Source organism: Saimiri boliviensis, chromosome 4 (genome assembly GCF_048565385.1).
Source record: "Saimiri boliviensis isolate mSaiBol1 chromosome 4, mSaiBol1.pri, whole genome shotgun sequence".
Lineage (NCBI taxonomy): Eukaryota > Metazoa > Chordata > Mammalia > Primates > Cebidae > Saimiri > Saimiri boliviensis.
In genome coordinates, this window is record NC_133452.1 from 131,628,416 (window position 1) to 131,643,257 (window position 14,842).

The window sequence follows — 14,842 nt, forward strand, 5'->3', positions numbered from 1 at the left end:
CAGGGCAGAGAAGAGAGTGTATGGGTGGATCACTCACTGAATTTATCTAAATGTCAGATGATTCAGAGACTGGTAGATTACCAGTCCATCCCTATTTGATAAAGAAAAAGAAATGACACTTCCAGGGACATTCATTTTCATTGATTCATTTACTGAGGCTTAGCAATGACATCCAAAGGATCAGTCTCCTGATGTTGGGGGGCTCATAGTATGGGCAAATTTCTTACAAACTGAAATACAGGTTGTAATGAAACAATTTACAAGAGGCTGTTTCTATGCGGGAAATAAGGGGGGTGTGTCCTAGGGCATCAAAGTGTATGCAAAAGTGGGCAAGAAGGGTCAGCTTCCCAGAAAAGGCCACACTTGAACTGAAGATAAATAAGAATCAGCCAGGCAGGTAGTGTGGAAGGAGGGAAAGAGGTAATACAGGAAGAAGGAATTGCACTGGGCAAAGATATTTTGGGGCTAGAGAGAATTCTCTGAGACTGGCATTTTCTTTTTTTTTTTTTTTGAGACGGAGTTTCGCTCTTGTTACCCAGGCTGGAGTGCAATGGCGCGATCTCGGCTCACCGCAACCTCCGCCTCCTGGGTTCAAGCAATTCTCCTGCCTCAGCCTCCTGAGTAGCTGGGATTACAGGCATGCGCCACCAGGCCCAGCTAATTTTTTGTATTTTTAGTAGAGACGGGGTTTCACCATGTTGACCAGGATGGTCTTGATCTCTCGACCTCGTGATCCACCCGCCTCGGCCTCCCAAAGTGCTGGGATTACAGGCTTGAGCCACCGCGCCCGGCTTGAGGCTGGCATTTTCTAAGATGTACATGTGGAATGATAGAAATAAGCCTGGAGAATAGACAAAGTGTTGTAGTACCTTGTATCCAAAGCCAGGGCACATGGGCACAGAGCTGAAGCTAAGGAAAGTACTTCCGTTCTGTAATACGGGCTGTCAGGAGCAGTTATCTCTTGAGGAAGATCTTTCTGACTTCAGGGGAGGAAAGCAAGGTAGGAGGATGAGGTGGGGCTATGGGTAATCTAGGAAGGAAGTGAGGAGAGTACATTCACATGGCAGCACTGGGCGTGGAATAGAGTGTGGGTTTGACAGTGATGTTAAGATAGACTGGATTTGATGGCTCATTGTGGGGGAGTGAGAGAAGAAGGAGGCCTGCATGACTCCCAGTTTCTGGGATGGGCAACTGGGATCTCGGCTCACTGCAACCTCCAACTCCCTGGTTCAAGCAATTCTCCTGCCTCAGCCTCCCAGGTAGCTGGGATTACAGGCAAGTGCCACCACGCCCAGCTAATTTTTGTATTTTTAGTAGAGACAGGGTTTCACCATGTTGGCCAGGATGGCATCAATCTCCTGACCTCCTGATCTGCCCACCCCGGACTTCCAAAGTGCTGGGATTACAGGCATGAGCCACCGTGCCCTTCCTGCAACTGGGTTGTTCAGGAGAGAATGCAGAGGAGAATTAAGGGAGTGGCTTCAGAGATGACAATGAGTTAGGTTTGACATCCAGAGAGCAAAAATGCCTGAGGCCAGTCAGGCAGAAAGTCTAAGGGGAAGTTTGTTAATCCCAAATCTGAGATCTGAGCCAGAGAGAGTTCTGGGTGTCATTTGCAGAGGTAGGGGCTGAGGACCGAATGGATGAGAGTGTGCTAGAAGAGAAGAAAGGAGGAGAAAGGAGCAAACCTAGAATGGTGGGGAGTTAAGTACTGTGGGGATATGGAGCAAGGAAGGAGTCCAAAAAGAAAACACCAGCAGCAAAGAAAAACAGAGCTTAAAGAATGCAGTAATCAGAGGTCAAACCAGATGAATGCTGAAAACGTCTACTGGGTGTGACTATTAGGACGCCATTGGCAACATTGTGGAGAGCAGACAGGCAATTTCGACAGATGAGCAGTGGGGATAGAGTGAAGGAGAAGAAAATGGAAGAGGCAGGTGTGTGCCCCCCGGTTCCAAAGCTTGACAGTGAAGGAAGTGAAGAGATAAGGCAACTGTCTGGGAGTTACTGATGTCTTTGACAGGAGATAGGGCTTGACTGGATATAGAGGGGACACCGGTGGCGAGGGAGACATGAAGGTTACGGGAGACATGGGAGTAAGTTTAGGAGTAACATCAGTGGCAGAGACAGCCTAGAACCCGGGTCTCCTGACTTCCAGTCTAGCACTTATTTCTATACCATGGTGCCTTCCTCTTCCAGGTGAGGGATCAGGGAGGGGAGAGGGATTATGGGGAACTGGGAGCCCCCAGCTTGGGCGGTTTAGAGTAAGGGCTTCCCTTCACACTACAACTGCATAGACGGTGGAAGCATCAGCAGGGTCCACTGTGGACAGCCGCCGGGGCCTGCTGAGGGCCAGATGGTCCAGATCCGCATAGTGAAGGCTCTGGAGGAGGAAGGAGAGGAAGACAAGATGGTCTCCACAGTCTTCCTTGGGATTCAGGCCTTTTTTTTTTTTTTTTTTTTTTTTGGTACATTTTCCTCAGACATTCTGGCCAGCCCTCTTTCCATCCCCAAGCCCTTACCGGTTCCTGGTCCAGGTCCCCTGGAATCTTGGGCTCTTCCTCCTTTGCTGCTCTCTGGGGCTCGGCTTTCACAAGTGGAGCTATGTGGGGGGGACAAAGCTGAAGGATGGAGAGAAGGTGACCAACGTGTCTGTTCCCAGCAAGGGCTCAGACTCAGGAACTGAGGGGTGGGGAGTGGGCGGGTGTGTAGGAGAAAGAAAATGGGGTGGGGTTAGTCTCACCAAATTTAGGGAGTGGTCGAATCGGCTGCTTGGGCAGGCGCCTGTAAGGGACATATAAGAGTCTTTGAGAGTCACCAGTCTTGTCTTACTGGTTCTCCTGGAACGCAGGCCGTGCCAACGACAGTCCAGCAACTTGAAGGCTCAGACCGGAAACACCTTAGACTCTGCCCCCACAGATAGTCCAGCCCAGGCTCTGACCCCCCTGCGCTTCGGGCTCATCTCTGCTGGCTGGGCTGCACTCACCAGCCAGTGGCCTCGCTCCCACCTTCCACCTCTCCCATTCTTCTCCAACCCAGGGCAAGGGCTCTAGGTCTAGCTCTTTCTTTCACGAAGGTTCTGGTCCTGCCCCTTCCACCTCTGGTCACTCCCCATTTAACCAGGCTCTTGCTCACCTGTGCAGCCACCAGACGAGGCCCAAAACTCCCAGTCCCAGCACCAGCCCAGCGCCCAGCAGCGGGATCAGGAGCTGGGGATACACGGACCCTGGGGGAACGGCGTGGCGGGGAGGGATGCTGAGGTCAGGGGTATGACGACAGAGAGCCAGCTGTCCCACTCAAGAACCCCCAGCCAAGGCCCTCTTCCCTCCTACGGGTCTGCGTGGGAGTTAAGTACCCTTGAACTCACAGGCCTTGGACCTACCGTGGGTAGGCCCCGGGGCCTTGCAATGGGCCCTGTCCCCCAGCACGTGAAGCACTGTACGGCTCTCATCCTCATGGCGGCCCTTGCAGAAAAAGGTGCCTGAGTCCCCCACGCTCAAGAGGAGCTCCAGCCGCTGGATACCAGAGTCCAGGGAGCGTAGGCGGCCAACGAAGGGCTGGAGGGGAGGCACGGTGGGGGTCCCGCCGGAAGAGGCCCACAGGATTGGCCGGCGTCCTTTGGACAGGCCCTTGCAGGCCGGGAAGCTGGGCGCCCAGACCCAGCGGATGGGGTGAGAGACTCCTACGCATGAGAGATTCACCAGGTCCCCAGGGTGGCCTTCCAGAGAAGCTAGGGGAGGCCGGAGGCTGTGGTTAGGGCAGGTTCATAGGGCAAGACCACACCCCATCCCGTCTCTTTCTCTTCTCTCTTCTGCACTCCAGCCATCTTGGATCTTCCCACACACAACCCACCCTACTAGGCGCCCCCTTTCTTGCCTCAGCCCCTCGGAGTCTATCACAGCTCTCCCAGGGTTCACTTACCCTCAGGGTTTCCTTGGGCCCTCGAGTGCAGCAGCAGTAACAGCTGCAGAAACACAGCCATAGTCGGGGTGTGGTGAGGAGAGGCTGCGAGCTAATCACCGGGGAGTGGGGGGAAGGAACCGGAGGGAAGCTGGGGGTGGGGAGAACGGAGGGGCTGGGGGGCTCCGATAAGAGAGGGGGAGGTGCCACCAGCTACACAGATCCCTTTGGGAATCCTCACAGGCAAACTCAGAGCCCTCAAACGGTGCTCACTTAAAATGTGTGCTTGGGCCATTTACACAAATGCTTTTTGCCTGCTTAACTTTACAGGTGCTCCTGTAATCCCAGCTACTGGTGAGGCTGAGGTGGGAGGATCCCTTGAGCTCAGGAGGTCGAGGTTGCAGTGAACTGTGATCAGGCCACTGCACTCCAGCCTGGGTGACAGAGCCAGCCAGACCCTGTCTCAAAAACAACAAAAACCCCTGTTTTGTAGGGCATTTTGAGAACTAGTTATACATGTAAACTGCCTAGAACACACAGGATCACTATGTAAGTGCTTGCTGATGTTATTACTATTACTATTTCTATTATTTCTTTTTATTTTCTTTCTTTCTTTCTTTCTTTTTTTTTTTTTTTTTTTTGAGACAAAGTCTTACTCTTGTCACCCAGGCTGGAGTGCAATGGCACAATCCTGGCTCACCTCAATCTCTGCCTCCTGGTTTTAAGCGATTCTCCTGCCTCAGTCTCCCAAGTAGCTGGGATTACAGGCACCTGCCACCACACCCAGCTAATTTTTGTATTTTTAGTAGAGATGGGGTTTCTCCATGTTGGCCAGGCTGCTCTCAAACTCCTGACCTCAGGCCATCTGCCTGCCTCAGCCTCCCAAAGTGCTGGGATTACAGGCAGGAACCACCGTGCCCAGCCAACTGTTTCTATTCTTATTTTAGCTTCTACCTCACCTCTCTGTGCCCACGCTGTTCCTCCTGCCTTGATGCCCTGCCCAAGTTGGCAGGTTTTGACGGGGGAGGCACTTTGGTGCAGGTGCACACAGCCACACCTAGGACAATTGCTGCCACTGGACTGGAGCAACAAGGCCACACCAAGCGCAAGTAGAGCTGGGGTGAGGTCCTGAGAAACTTCATGGGGGCCTGAGCCAGCCCCTACTTAGCAGACCTGCAGTGGCTCTCCTGGACGAGCAGCCCCAGCTCCTGCCTCTGCTGCTATGGCATCACAGAAGCCATCATTGAGTCACAAATCCATCCTGCGGCTGAGCGGACATTGGAAAGGCCAAGTGAGGGCTGAATGGAGATAATTTGACCCATTCCATCTCCAGTTTCTGCCAGCATGCTGCTATCAATGCCCAGCAGGGACCCAAATTCAGCAGTTAATTTGGGCCACATCCCATTGTCCGTTTCCCAGGAACCAGCAGAAGCTACCACCATGGACACTACAAATCACAGAGGCCTTTGATGATGCTCTTTCACAGGACTGAGCAGCAGAACTCTTAGCTGGGGGCCAGGAGGGGCATCTTGGCCTGAAACCAAGAACCACAATGGTGTTGTACACTAGTGGCACCTGCCCTCCCCCATCCCTCTCTCCCATCCCTACTCCCCACTCAGTCCTGCTCATCGCCTCCCCACCCCTTGTCTTTTCTCTGGTCAGCTGTGTAGTAAGTGAGAAGGGAGGGGCTACCAGAGGCAGGGAAGGGAGGAGCCTTTGGGTTTATAAATTCCAAAAAGGTCACCCAACTCCCAGAGCCAGATCTTCCAAAATCGACTCTAGCAGCTCCTGTGGCTGCCACCATTCTCAGGACCCTCGCCATGAAAGGCCTTCTGCTGCTCACCCTGTCTGCTCTGCTCTGCTGGGTCTCAGGTGAGTACCTGGGGGCCCCAAGGACGTGGTTTTCCTGGTCAGCACCTTTACACCCTGCTCTACCCACTGTCCTGTGCCACCACTCAGGATCCCAACACCCCCAGCCCCAACTGGCTCAGCTGTCCTGTGCCACCAAGACCAGGCTTCCCTATGACAGCCTCCTTGCTCTATTTCTCAAAAAGCCAGCTCGCCATCCATCTTCCCCATCTCCAAGAAAGACCCACTTTCCTCACCTGCCAGGGCTCTGGGTCCCCTGTTCCCCACTCCAAGGTGTTCCCTCCTTGGAAACTCTGGTGTCCAGTTCCCCAACCAGCCCCACTTCAATATGCAACTCTCCAGAATCTAGCTCACCTGCTTCTCCTCTGTCTGCTCAGATGTCCTCTCAAAGTCCTAGGCATCCAGCTCCAGGCTCCTTATGTAGCCTACCCTCCCCATCTACTCCATCAGGGACTTAGATATTCAGTCTCTCAACCATGGCCTTTCCTAGATACCCTCTACTTCCCCCTGGGTTGCATACCACCTCCCCTACCCGGGATGGAAGCTTTCTAGATGGTTCCAGTGACATCTAAGAGCCTTCATGGAAATAGAGCGTTTTCTTGAACTTTTAGAGAGAGGACACCCGGACCACTCACCTCCAGGGTGAGGTGGGTTTCACTGAGGTACACTTACAAGGCTCCTCCACCCTTCAACCCTGTGTCACCAAATCTTGCCAGCCCAAACCTTGAATTAGCTGAAGCAGGAACTTTGGGGTGCCGCCTTCGGTATCCACCCTCTCCATTCTGATAAGGTGCTCAGATGGAATCTGGTGATCTGTCTCTCAGGTATTATTCCTTTCTGCTGAAGAGCTACTGGGGTGAGAGGATTCTATTCAGGTCTGGTTCCTCTTCCCGTGCTCTTGCCAGCTCCAGGAGGTGAAGAGTAAATTGTAAATTGCTACAGCTGGCGACAGATGGCTTTCTTTGCCAGCCTCAAGTTCCAAGGCATTTCTGACAGTGTTGTAACCCTCATGATTTTTTTTTTTTTTTTTTTTGAGACAGAGTCTCACTCTGTCGCCAGGCTGGAGTGCAGTAGTGCCATCTCCACTCACTGCAACCTCCGACTCCCTGGTTCAAGCGATTTCCTGCCTCAGCCTCCCAAGTAGCTGGGATTACAGGCACACGCCACCATGCCCAGCTAATTGTTGTATTTCTAGTAGAGACTGGGGTTTCACCATGTTGGCCAGGATGGTCTCAAACTCCTGACCTCGTGATCCACCCGCCTCAGCCTCCCAAAGTGCTGGGATTACAGGTGTGAGCCACCGCGCCCGGCCAATTGTCATTTTCATTATTTCTCCTTCTTTCAGGTCTCCGTCTCCTCCTCCACCACCCATGGTATTTCCCCATGGTACCTTGTTCACATTCCATCTATCCCCAGCCTCTTGTTTTTGTTCATAGCTCTGTCCCTCTTGACTCATCTCCAAATGGGGTGGAGTGAAGGGAGATATGTAGGGCGTGGGCCTTTCACAAAGCAACAACTTTACCTTTACCTGACGCCCACTTTCCATTTTCCCTGCGTCACTCACCTGTTCTGTCCCTACTAGACCAAACAACCAAACAGGTTAGAGCACCTACCTGATAGCTCTTCTCCACCCTCCACCCCCACCCCAGCTCAGCTTATCCCCAGGTAAGTCAGAGACCCCATCACCTCAGCCTGACTCTTGTCTCCCCAGCTGACATTCGCTGTCACTCCTGCTACAAGGTCCCTGTGCTGGGCTGTGTGGACCGGCAGTCCTGCCGCCTGGAGCCAGGACAGCAATGCCTGACAACACACGCATACCTTGGTAACATCCCCTTCCTTCGCGGGGGGAGCAGGGAGGTGGGAGACTCTATGGTCGGAACTGAGGCCCAAATGGGGCAAGACTGAGGTGGAGAAACAGAGAATTATAGCAATGATAATATTTGCCCAAAGATGATTGTGTGCCAGGCGACATCCTATGTCTTTGCATGCCTCTTTTAAAATTAATGTTCATGACGACCTTAAGATGTGGGTGCTATTGTTCTATTGAGGAAACAGCCTCACAAAGAGAGAGTAACACAGCTGAGCATGATGGCTCATGCCTGTAATCCCAGGACTTTGGGAGGCCAAGGCAGGCGGATCACTTGAGGTCAGGAGTTCGAGACCAGGCTGGTCAACATGGTGAAACCCCATTTCTACTAAAAACACAAAAATTAGCTAGGTGTTGTGGTGGGCACCTGTAATCCCAGCTTCTTGGGAGGCTGAGACAGGAGAATCGCTTAACCCGGGAGGCAGAGGTTGCAGCGATATGAGATTGTGCCATTGCACTCCAGCCTGGGTAAGAGTGAGACTATCTTTAAAAAAAAAAAAAAAAAGGCCAGGCGCAGTGGCTCACACCTGTAATCCCAGCACTGTGGGAGGCTGAAGCAGGTGGATCACCTGAGGTCAGGAGTCCGAGACTAGCCTGGGTAACATGGAGAAACCCCGTCTCTACTAAAAATACAAAATTAGCCAGGTGTGGTGGTGCATGCCTGTGAAATCAGCTACTCAGGAGGCTGAGGCAGGAGAGCAGTTTGAACCCTGGAGGCAGAGGTTTCACTGAGCTGAGATCGCACCACTACACTCCAGCCTGGGCAACAAGAGCGAAACTCCATCTCAAAAAAAAAAAAAAAAAAACAGACACAGTAAAAGGTCCAAGGCCTAACTGCCAGCAAGTGATAGAACCAGGATTGGGGGAGTGGGGATACGGAAGTGCAGGAGGAAGATCAGACTGAGAAAAGAGAAGGGGAGGGCCCCAGACAGAGATGGGAAGGAAGGAAGCCTGGGCGAGTGGAAGGGGTGGGGAGGTGGACACAGGCATGCCAGGTGCCCATCCTAGCTGACTCCCTGCCCATTCCTACCCCTAGGTAAGATGTGGGTTTTCTCCAATCTGCGCTGTGGCACACCAGAAGAGCCCTGTCAGGAGGCCTTCAACCAAACCAACCGCAAGCTGGGCCTGACCTATAACACCACGTGCTGCAGCAAAGACAACTGCAACAGCGCGGGCCCCCGGCGCACTCCGGCCCTGGGCCTTGTCTTCCTCACCTCCTTGGCTGGCCTTGGACTTTGGCTGCTGCACTGAGACTCACTCTGTCGGCTGCCCCTCCTCCCACCTGCCTTGGCCGGAGCCTCTCTCCCTGTCTCTCCCGTATCCCCTGGCTTTACAGAATGGTCCCTCCCTAGCTCCCATTTCTTTAATTAAACAATGTTCCAAAGTGGTCTCCTCATCCGTCCCATCCTTCCCACCTCACACCCTCCACTCAGCTTTTTCTGAGTCCCTTCCCATTTCGTTCCAGAGCTTCCACTGGCTCCTAGAAGGACTCCCCACTTTGCTTCCTATACTCTACTGTCCCCTACTTGAGGAGGGATTGGGATCTGGGCCTGAAATGAGGTTTCTGTCTTGTCCCCAGTGAAGGCTCCCCCAAGGACCTGATGATCTCACTGTACAGGGCTGACTCCCCAAACCCAGCCTCCCATACGTACCCCATCCCCATACTCACCTCTTTCCATTTTGAGTAATAAATGTCCGAGTCTGATGAAACGTGCATTTATTATCAGAAGACCTAAGGATCAGGTCACCTCCCAGCAACTAACACTCAGTCTCCCACCCTTACACAGGAATCCTTCAGGGATGTTCCCTGGGAGGCTGAGGCTGGGGCAAATGGAGAAACAGGTTTTTCAGGTCTTCGTCCTCCCTTCCAGAGTCTCCAGGTGGCACACAAGCCCCAGTGTTTGGAGAAACAACTCATATCCTAAATTTAGGCCACACCCCTGATGTATTGCCAAGAAGAAGGTGCAGCCTGGCTTGAGGGCTCTCCAGAAAGGATAAGAGAGGCATGGGATGGGGCCCGAGACTCTGTTTCCTCAATTTCTCTCACGTTAAAGGCAGAGGCCTCACCTGGCCTGGTTACTAAGTAGGGCACCAAGCAGCTCTCCTATCACAGTTTTTTTTTTTTTTTTTTTTTTTTGAGACGGAGTTTCGCTCTTGTTACCCAGGCTGGAGTGCAATGGCGCGATCTCGGCTCACCGCAACCTCCGCCTCCTGGGTTCAGGCAATTCTCCTGCCTCAGCCTCCTGAGTAGCTGGGATTACAGGCACGTACCACCATGTCCAGCTAATTTTTTGTATTTTTAGTAGAGACGGGGTTTCACCATGTTGACCAGTATGGTCTCGATCTCTTGACCTCGTGATCCACCCGCCTCGGCCTCCCAAAGTGCTGGGATTACAGGCTTGAGCCACCGCGCCCGGCCGCACAGTTTTTATATTACTTTTTTTTTTCTTTTTTTCCCCCCAGATCCCTGTTCTTTATCTTTTCTCCATTTTTTTTAAGATGGAGTCTTGCTCTGTTGCCCAGGCTGGAGTGCAGTGACACAATCTCAGCTCACTGCAACCTCTGCCTCCCAGGTTCAAGTGATTCTCCTGCCTCAGCCTCCCAACTAGCTGGGACTATTTTTAGTGGAGACGGGGTTTCACCATGTTAACCAGAATGGTCTCGATCTCCTAACCTCATGATCCACCCGTCTCAGCCTCCCAAAGTGCTGGGATTACAGGTGTGAGCCACCACACCCAGACTTTACATTTCCTTTCTCAATTCAAAATAGGCCTATCGGGAGCCGAGCTGCGAATGGGAGAAAGGGGAGCAAACACAGACTCAGGCTCATGAAACCCTGGCAACCCCACTCAGTGAATCTCATTGCCAAGGAAGATTCAACTCAGCAACAGGATCCAGGAGCCATGGAGGGCAGATAAGCCATTGCCTTTTGGGTTTTTTGTTTTGTTTTGTTGTTTTGTTTTGTTTTTTTTTTTGAGACGGAGTTTCCCTCTTGTTACCCAGGCTGGAATGCAATGGCACGATCTCGGCTCACCGCAACCTCTGCCTCCTGGGTTCAGGCAATTCTCCTGCCTCAGCCTCCTGAGTAGCTGGGATTACAGGCACGTGCCACCATGCCCAGCTAATTTTTAGTATTTTTAGTAGAGACAGGGTTTCACCATGTTGACCAGGATGGTCTCGATCTCTTGACCTGGTGATCCACCCGCCTCGGCCTCCCAAAGTGCTGGGATTACAGGCTTGAGCCACCGCGCCCGGCCTGGGGTTTTGGTTAAGTAGTGCGCCAATGTAATTAAGCCCACCGTTGCTTGGTAACCCCCAAACTAGAACGTGGATGCCCCATATAACCCTTTTAGCCCACCTATCAACAAAAGATAGATGCAGTTTTCCAGTCAGCTGTAGAGTGGTCCATAGATTTTAATGGCTCACAGAAGAATGCTTGTTTTCTCATTTTAGATGTTCAGACGACCCTTGCTCCCTTGCTCCCTTCTCTACCCCTCCCTACTCCCACTACCCTCTCCACAGTCCTGGCAAGAGCCAGCCCAGGGCGGTAGCTGCTGCAGCCAAAATGCATGCAGGGGCCACATGGCTTGACACGGCGCTGTTGCACATGTCTCCAAGGTAGCAGTCCCTGTGGGCTGGATAAGTCATGTCTCCCACTGGCTCTGTTTCCACTTGATTGCAATGATGGGCTGCCACGCAGGCTGGATGTTGATGAATCAAGGTCACTGAGGCTGAGAGAAAGAATGAGACTGAGGTGTTGGACTCCTGGCTTCAGGACTTGCCTTCGGGGGCAGAGCAGATATGATTTCAAGGAGCCCAAAGGGATTTTCTGCCCCCTCAAAAAACACCTCCCTGAAACCAAGTGATCAAAGTTAATGTATTGACGTTGTAAACTCCTGATGTGACGCAGTGAGAAGGACGCAACATCTCTTCTGCATATTCTTGCTGAAAACGCATGACCTCAATCTCATGGCAAAATATCAGATAAATACAAATAGAGGGACATTCTATAATTTTAGTATATCAAATATATGTAAATGTTTTAAAATCTAAAAATGATTTTATTTATTTATTTTTAGAGACAAGATCTTGCTCTGTCACCCAGACTGGAGTGTAGTGGCATGACCATGGCTCATTGTAACCTCAACCTCCCAGGCTAAAGCAGTCTTTCCTCTTCAGCCCCCTGAATAGCTGGGACTACAGGTATGTGCCACCACACCCAGCTAATTTTTTTTTTTTTTTTTTGAGATAGTGTCTCACTCAGTCGCCCAGGCTGGAGCACAGTGATGCAATCTTGGCTCACTCAACCTCTGACTCCTGGGTTCAGGTGATTTGCCTGCCTCAGCCTCCTGTGTAGCTGGGACTACAGGCAGCACCACCTTGCCTGGCTAATTTTTGTAGTTTTAGTAGAGACAGGGTTTACCCATGTTGGCCAGGCTGGTCTTGAACTCCTGATCTCAGGTGATCTGCCCACCTTGGCCTCCCAAAGTGCTGGGATTACAGGCATGAGCCACGGTGCCCTGCTCCAGCTAATTTTTTAATCTTTTTTTTTTTAGAGACAGAGTCTCCCTATGTTGCCTAGGCTGGTCTCAACTCCTGGGCTCAAGTGGTCCTCCCACCTTGGCCTCCTAAAGTGCTGGGATTGCAGGTATAAGTCACTGCACCGGCCCTAAAAGTGATATTTTAAACTCCAGGTATAAGCCGGGCGCGGTGGCTCAAGCCTGTAATCCCAGCACTTTGGGAGGCCGAGGCGGGTGGATCACCAGGTCAAGAGATCGAGACCATCCTGGTCAACATGGTGAAACCCCGTCTCTACTAAAAAATCCAAAAAAAATTAGCTGGGCATGGTGGCACGTGCCTGTAATCCCAGCTACTCAGGAGGCTGAGGCAGGAGAATTGCCTGAACCCAGGAGGCGGAGGTTGCGGTGAGCCGAGATCGTGCCATTGCACTCCAGCCTGGGTAACAAGCGAAACTCCATCTCAAAAAAAAAACACAAAAAACAAAAAAAAACTCTAGGTATAAAATAATTTATCAGGGCTCTTCAAATGTGTCAGGGACATAAAAATCAAAGAAAAACAGAACTGGCCCAGATCAGAGGAGACTAAAAAGACATGAGAACTAAATGCAATATGAGATTCTGCTAAATCAAATAAAGTCTGTAGATTAGTCAGTAGTATTATATCAATGTTATTTTGTGATTTTGATAACTGTACTATGGTTATGTAAGATGTTAGCATTAGGAGACGCCGAAAACTTCTGCAATTTTTCTGTCAATCCGAAATTATGTTAAAATAAAATATTAAAATAATGTACACACACACACGCACACACGCACACACACACCCCCTCCCTGGTCCTTAGCTAATGCCGGAAATTCGAAGTTTGCTTTTAACTTTGGCCTTTCAAGGCCAGAGCTTTTCATCTGTGACCTAATGGGCCTATGAGATTCTTTTGGGAGAGTAAGGAGTGGGGAGGTGGGGGCACAAGGCCTGTGGGCCTCTTGGGGGCTCCATGCCAGGAGCCAGAAGGGGTACAGACTGCTCTCCTCTGACAGCCACACCATCTGCTCAGAGCCAGACTGAGCCTGGAGCGTTCTGGAAGCCAGAAGGATTGACGTGGGGCTGGAGGGAGGGAAAGGCTGCGGGAAGAGGAAGAAACTGAGGACTCACGGTTTCCAGGTAGCTTGAGCTGTTCCAGGCCTGGCTGCGCTCTGTCCTCACCACAGGTCGTCACGGCCTCTTTACAAGAGCTGCTGGAGCTTCCACCGCAGTCCTGGCACCGCATTCGGTTTCCTGGCAGGAGAAAAGAGGCGCTGGACCTGGGCCCTCGGTGGAGCCTGCTGGCAGGAGGCCTGTGCGAGAGGCTGTGTGAGAGGCTGGCCGGCCGCCTCCTTACCCAAGGCAGCCCCCAGCAGGGAGCTGAGCAAGATCCCAACAAACTGGGGGTTCATCGCAGTCTACCTGTGTCAGCCTACCCGATTCTACCTCCCGCCCACCCCCCTCCCCAGCCCGGCTCTGTCAGCCTTATATCCCCCTTGCCTTGAGCTTTATAGGGCTATAAAAAAGGAGGAAAGAGTCTCCCCTAGCAGGCCCCAGGGGCCCCAGTGGGGACGGGGAGGGGCCCCATGGCATGCTCTCAGCATCTTCTGGAGTCCTCAAACTCCTTTATCCTCAGCAGCAGTTCTGAAACTGTGGGCCAAGAATCCCTGGGGGGGTCCCCGAGACTCTTTCACAGGGTCCTTGAGGGGCTTCCTTTTGCAATTATCTGTGTAAGATCAGATTTTCTTCATATACTAGACTTCAATGAAAACAACATATCCCCAAAGACTGAATGCAGAAGCGATAGGAAAACCCCGGCATCTCCCATGGAGCCTGATATTAAATTCACAAATATGCAAAGCAATGCCCCTCTTCTCACTGTGCTGTGGAGAAATCATAGTTATTTTTCACAAAACTATATTTTGTTAACATGTAATATTTTATTATTTTTGTTGTTTAAAGAAATCAATAAATACCTACTTTAAACTATGTGATTTTTAATATAGTAAATGTCGATATAACCTCATAAAGAAAATCTCTTCAGAGTCTTAAGTAACTTTGAAAAGTGTAAAGAGGTCCTGAGATCAATGTTTTGTTTTGTTTCGTTTTATTTTGGTGTGTGTGTTTGATATACTGAGTTTCTTTCTCATGGGCATGTACCCAGCAAGATCAATGTTTTTGAAAAGAGCTGGTCTCCTGGGTGCCTGTGTCTCCCCTGTACCCATTCCCTGTTCCTAGTCTTACTCCTCCAGGTGCATGCTGACTCTGATTCCCCAGATGGGGCCTTCCTCCTTCCCAATCTCTTCGACCCCAGTCTTCTAGGCTCTCCCACACTCCCCCTACCCCAAATCCTATCCACACCTTCCTTTCTAGTGATTTCTCCCCAGTGCAAGCATATCCGGCCCTCCAGCCCCACCCATGATTATTTCTTTCCTCCAAGGTAGTAAAGCTGGCAGGGATAATTATGGGGTAGGAATGTTGAAGCTTGAGGGGATCAAAGGAATCTGAAGCTAGGTGGGGTCCGCCCTTACACAGCTGGGCTTTGTGTGTGCGTGTGGGTGGGTGGGTGGGGGTACTGTTGATTTCACACTCAAACAGATCCAGGCCAGGGCTGTTTAAGAGGGTGACCTTCAGAGACATGAAAGCATTGAGGGGGAAAGACAGAGA

General features: G+C 51.4%; 3 protein-coding genes across 8 annotated transcripts; 1 reads left to right on the forward strand and 2 right to left on the reverse strand.

The window, feature by feature from the left end:
• Window positions 1-130: 130 nt before the first annotated feature.
• MPIG6B (megakaryocyte and platelet inhibitory receptor G6b) lies at window positions 131-9,546 on the reverse strand. 5 transcript variants are annotated; one of them, XM_010332260.3, is made up of 6 exons: window positions 9,306-9,546; window positions 3,383-3,730; window positions 3,136-3,226; window positions 2,744-2,784; window positions 2,523-2,602; window positions 131-2,383 (listed from the first exon to the last, which is right to left on the reverse strand). In XM_010332260.3, exons 1-6 carry the CDS (start codon window positions 9,313-9,315, stop codon window positions 2,279-2,281), a joined length of 675 nt encoding a protein of 224 aa, XP_010330562.1. In that variant the 5' UTR covers window positions 9,316-9,546; the 3' UTR covers window positions 131-2,278. The 5 variants fall into 5 exon arrangements, with proteins under 5 accessions (XP_010330562.1, XP_074254342.1, XP_003944386.1 ...); XM_074398241.1 differs by lacking the exon at window positions 9,306-9,546 and adding an exon at window positions 6,493-7,484; XM_003944337.4 differs by lacking the exon at window positions 9,306-9,546 and adding an exon at window positions 3,922-5,591.
• Window positions 5,644-9,020, forward strand: LY6G6C (lymphocyte antigen 6 family member G6C). The gene is made up of 3 exons (XM_003944341.4): window positions 5,644-5,772; window positions 7,481-7,591; window positions 8,673-9,020. Exons 1-3 carry the CDS (start codon window positions 5,721-5,723, stop codon window positions 8,885-8,887), a joined length of 378 nt encoding a protein of 125 aa, XP_003944390.1. The 5' UTR covers window positions 5,644-5,720; the 3' UTR covers window positions 8,888-9,020.
• A 1,486-nt stretch (window positions 9,547-11,032) lies between the features above and the next one.
• On the reverse strand, window positions 11,033-13,643 carry LY6G6D (lymphocyte antigen 6 family member G6D). Of its 2 annotated transcripts, none has more exons than XM_039467434.2 (3): window positions 13,533-13,643; window positions 13,307-13,429; window positions 11,033-11,367 (listed from the first exon to the last, which is right to left on the reverse strand). In XM_039467434.2, the coding sequence occupies exons 1-3, from the start codon at window positions 13,585-13,587 to the stop codon at window positions 11,144-11,146; spliced, it is 402 nt and encodes a 133-aa protein (XP_039323368.2). In that variant the 5' UTR covers window positions 13,588-13,643; the 3' UTR covers window positions 11,033-11,143. The 2 variants fall into 2 exon arrangements, with proteins under 2 accessions (XP_039323368.2, XP_074254345.1); XM_074398244.1 differs by having other exon boundaries at window positions 11,033-11,488.
• Between the last annotated feature and the right edge of the window lie 1,199 nt (window positions 13,644-14,842).

Excerpts from the sequence above, each read along its gene's own strand:
- MPIG6B (XM_003944337.4), bottom strand. The coding sequence starts at position 3,982 with ATGGCTGTGTTTCTGCAGCTGTTACTGCTGCTGCACTCGAGGGCCCAA. Across the intron at positions 2,785-3,135 it reads CTCGTCTGGTGGCTGCACAG|GCGCCTGCCCAAGCAGCCGA; the intron begins GTGAGCAAGAGC and ends TGTCCCTTACAG. Across the intron at positions 2,603-2,743 it reads TCGACCACTCCCTAAATTTG|CTCCACTTGTGAAAGCCGAG; the intron begins GTGAGACTAACC and ends CCCCCCACATAG.
- LY6G6C (XM_003944341.4), top strand. The coding sequence starts at position 5,721 with ATGAAAGGCCTTCTGCTGCTCACCCTGTCTGCTCTGCTCTGCTGGGTC. Across the intron at positions 5,773-7,480 it reads TCTGCTCTGCTGGGTCTCAG|CTGACATTCGCTGTCACTCC; the intron begins GTGAGTACCTGG and ends TTGTCTCCCCAG. Across the intron at positions 7,592-8,672 it reads GACAACACACGCATACCTTG|GTAAGATGTGGGTTTTCTCC; the intron begins GTAACATCCCCT and ends TCCTACCCCTAG.
- LY6G6D (XM_074398244.1), bottom strand. The coding sequence starts at position 13,587 with ATGAACCCCCAGTTTGTTGGGATCTTGCTCAGCTCCCTGCTGGGGGCT. Across the intron at positions 13,430-13,532 it reads CCTGCTGGGGGCTGCCTTGG|GAAACCGAATGCGGTGCCAG; the intron begins GTAAGGAGGCGG and ends TTCTCCTGCCAG. Across the intron at positions 11,489-13,306 it reads GCTCAAGCTACCTGGAAACC|GGAGGTGTTTTTTGAGGGGG; the intron begins GTGAGTCCTCAG and ends ACTTGGTTTCAG.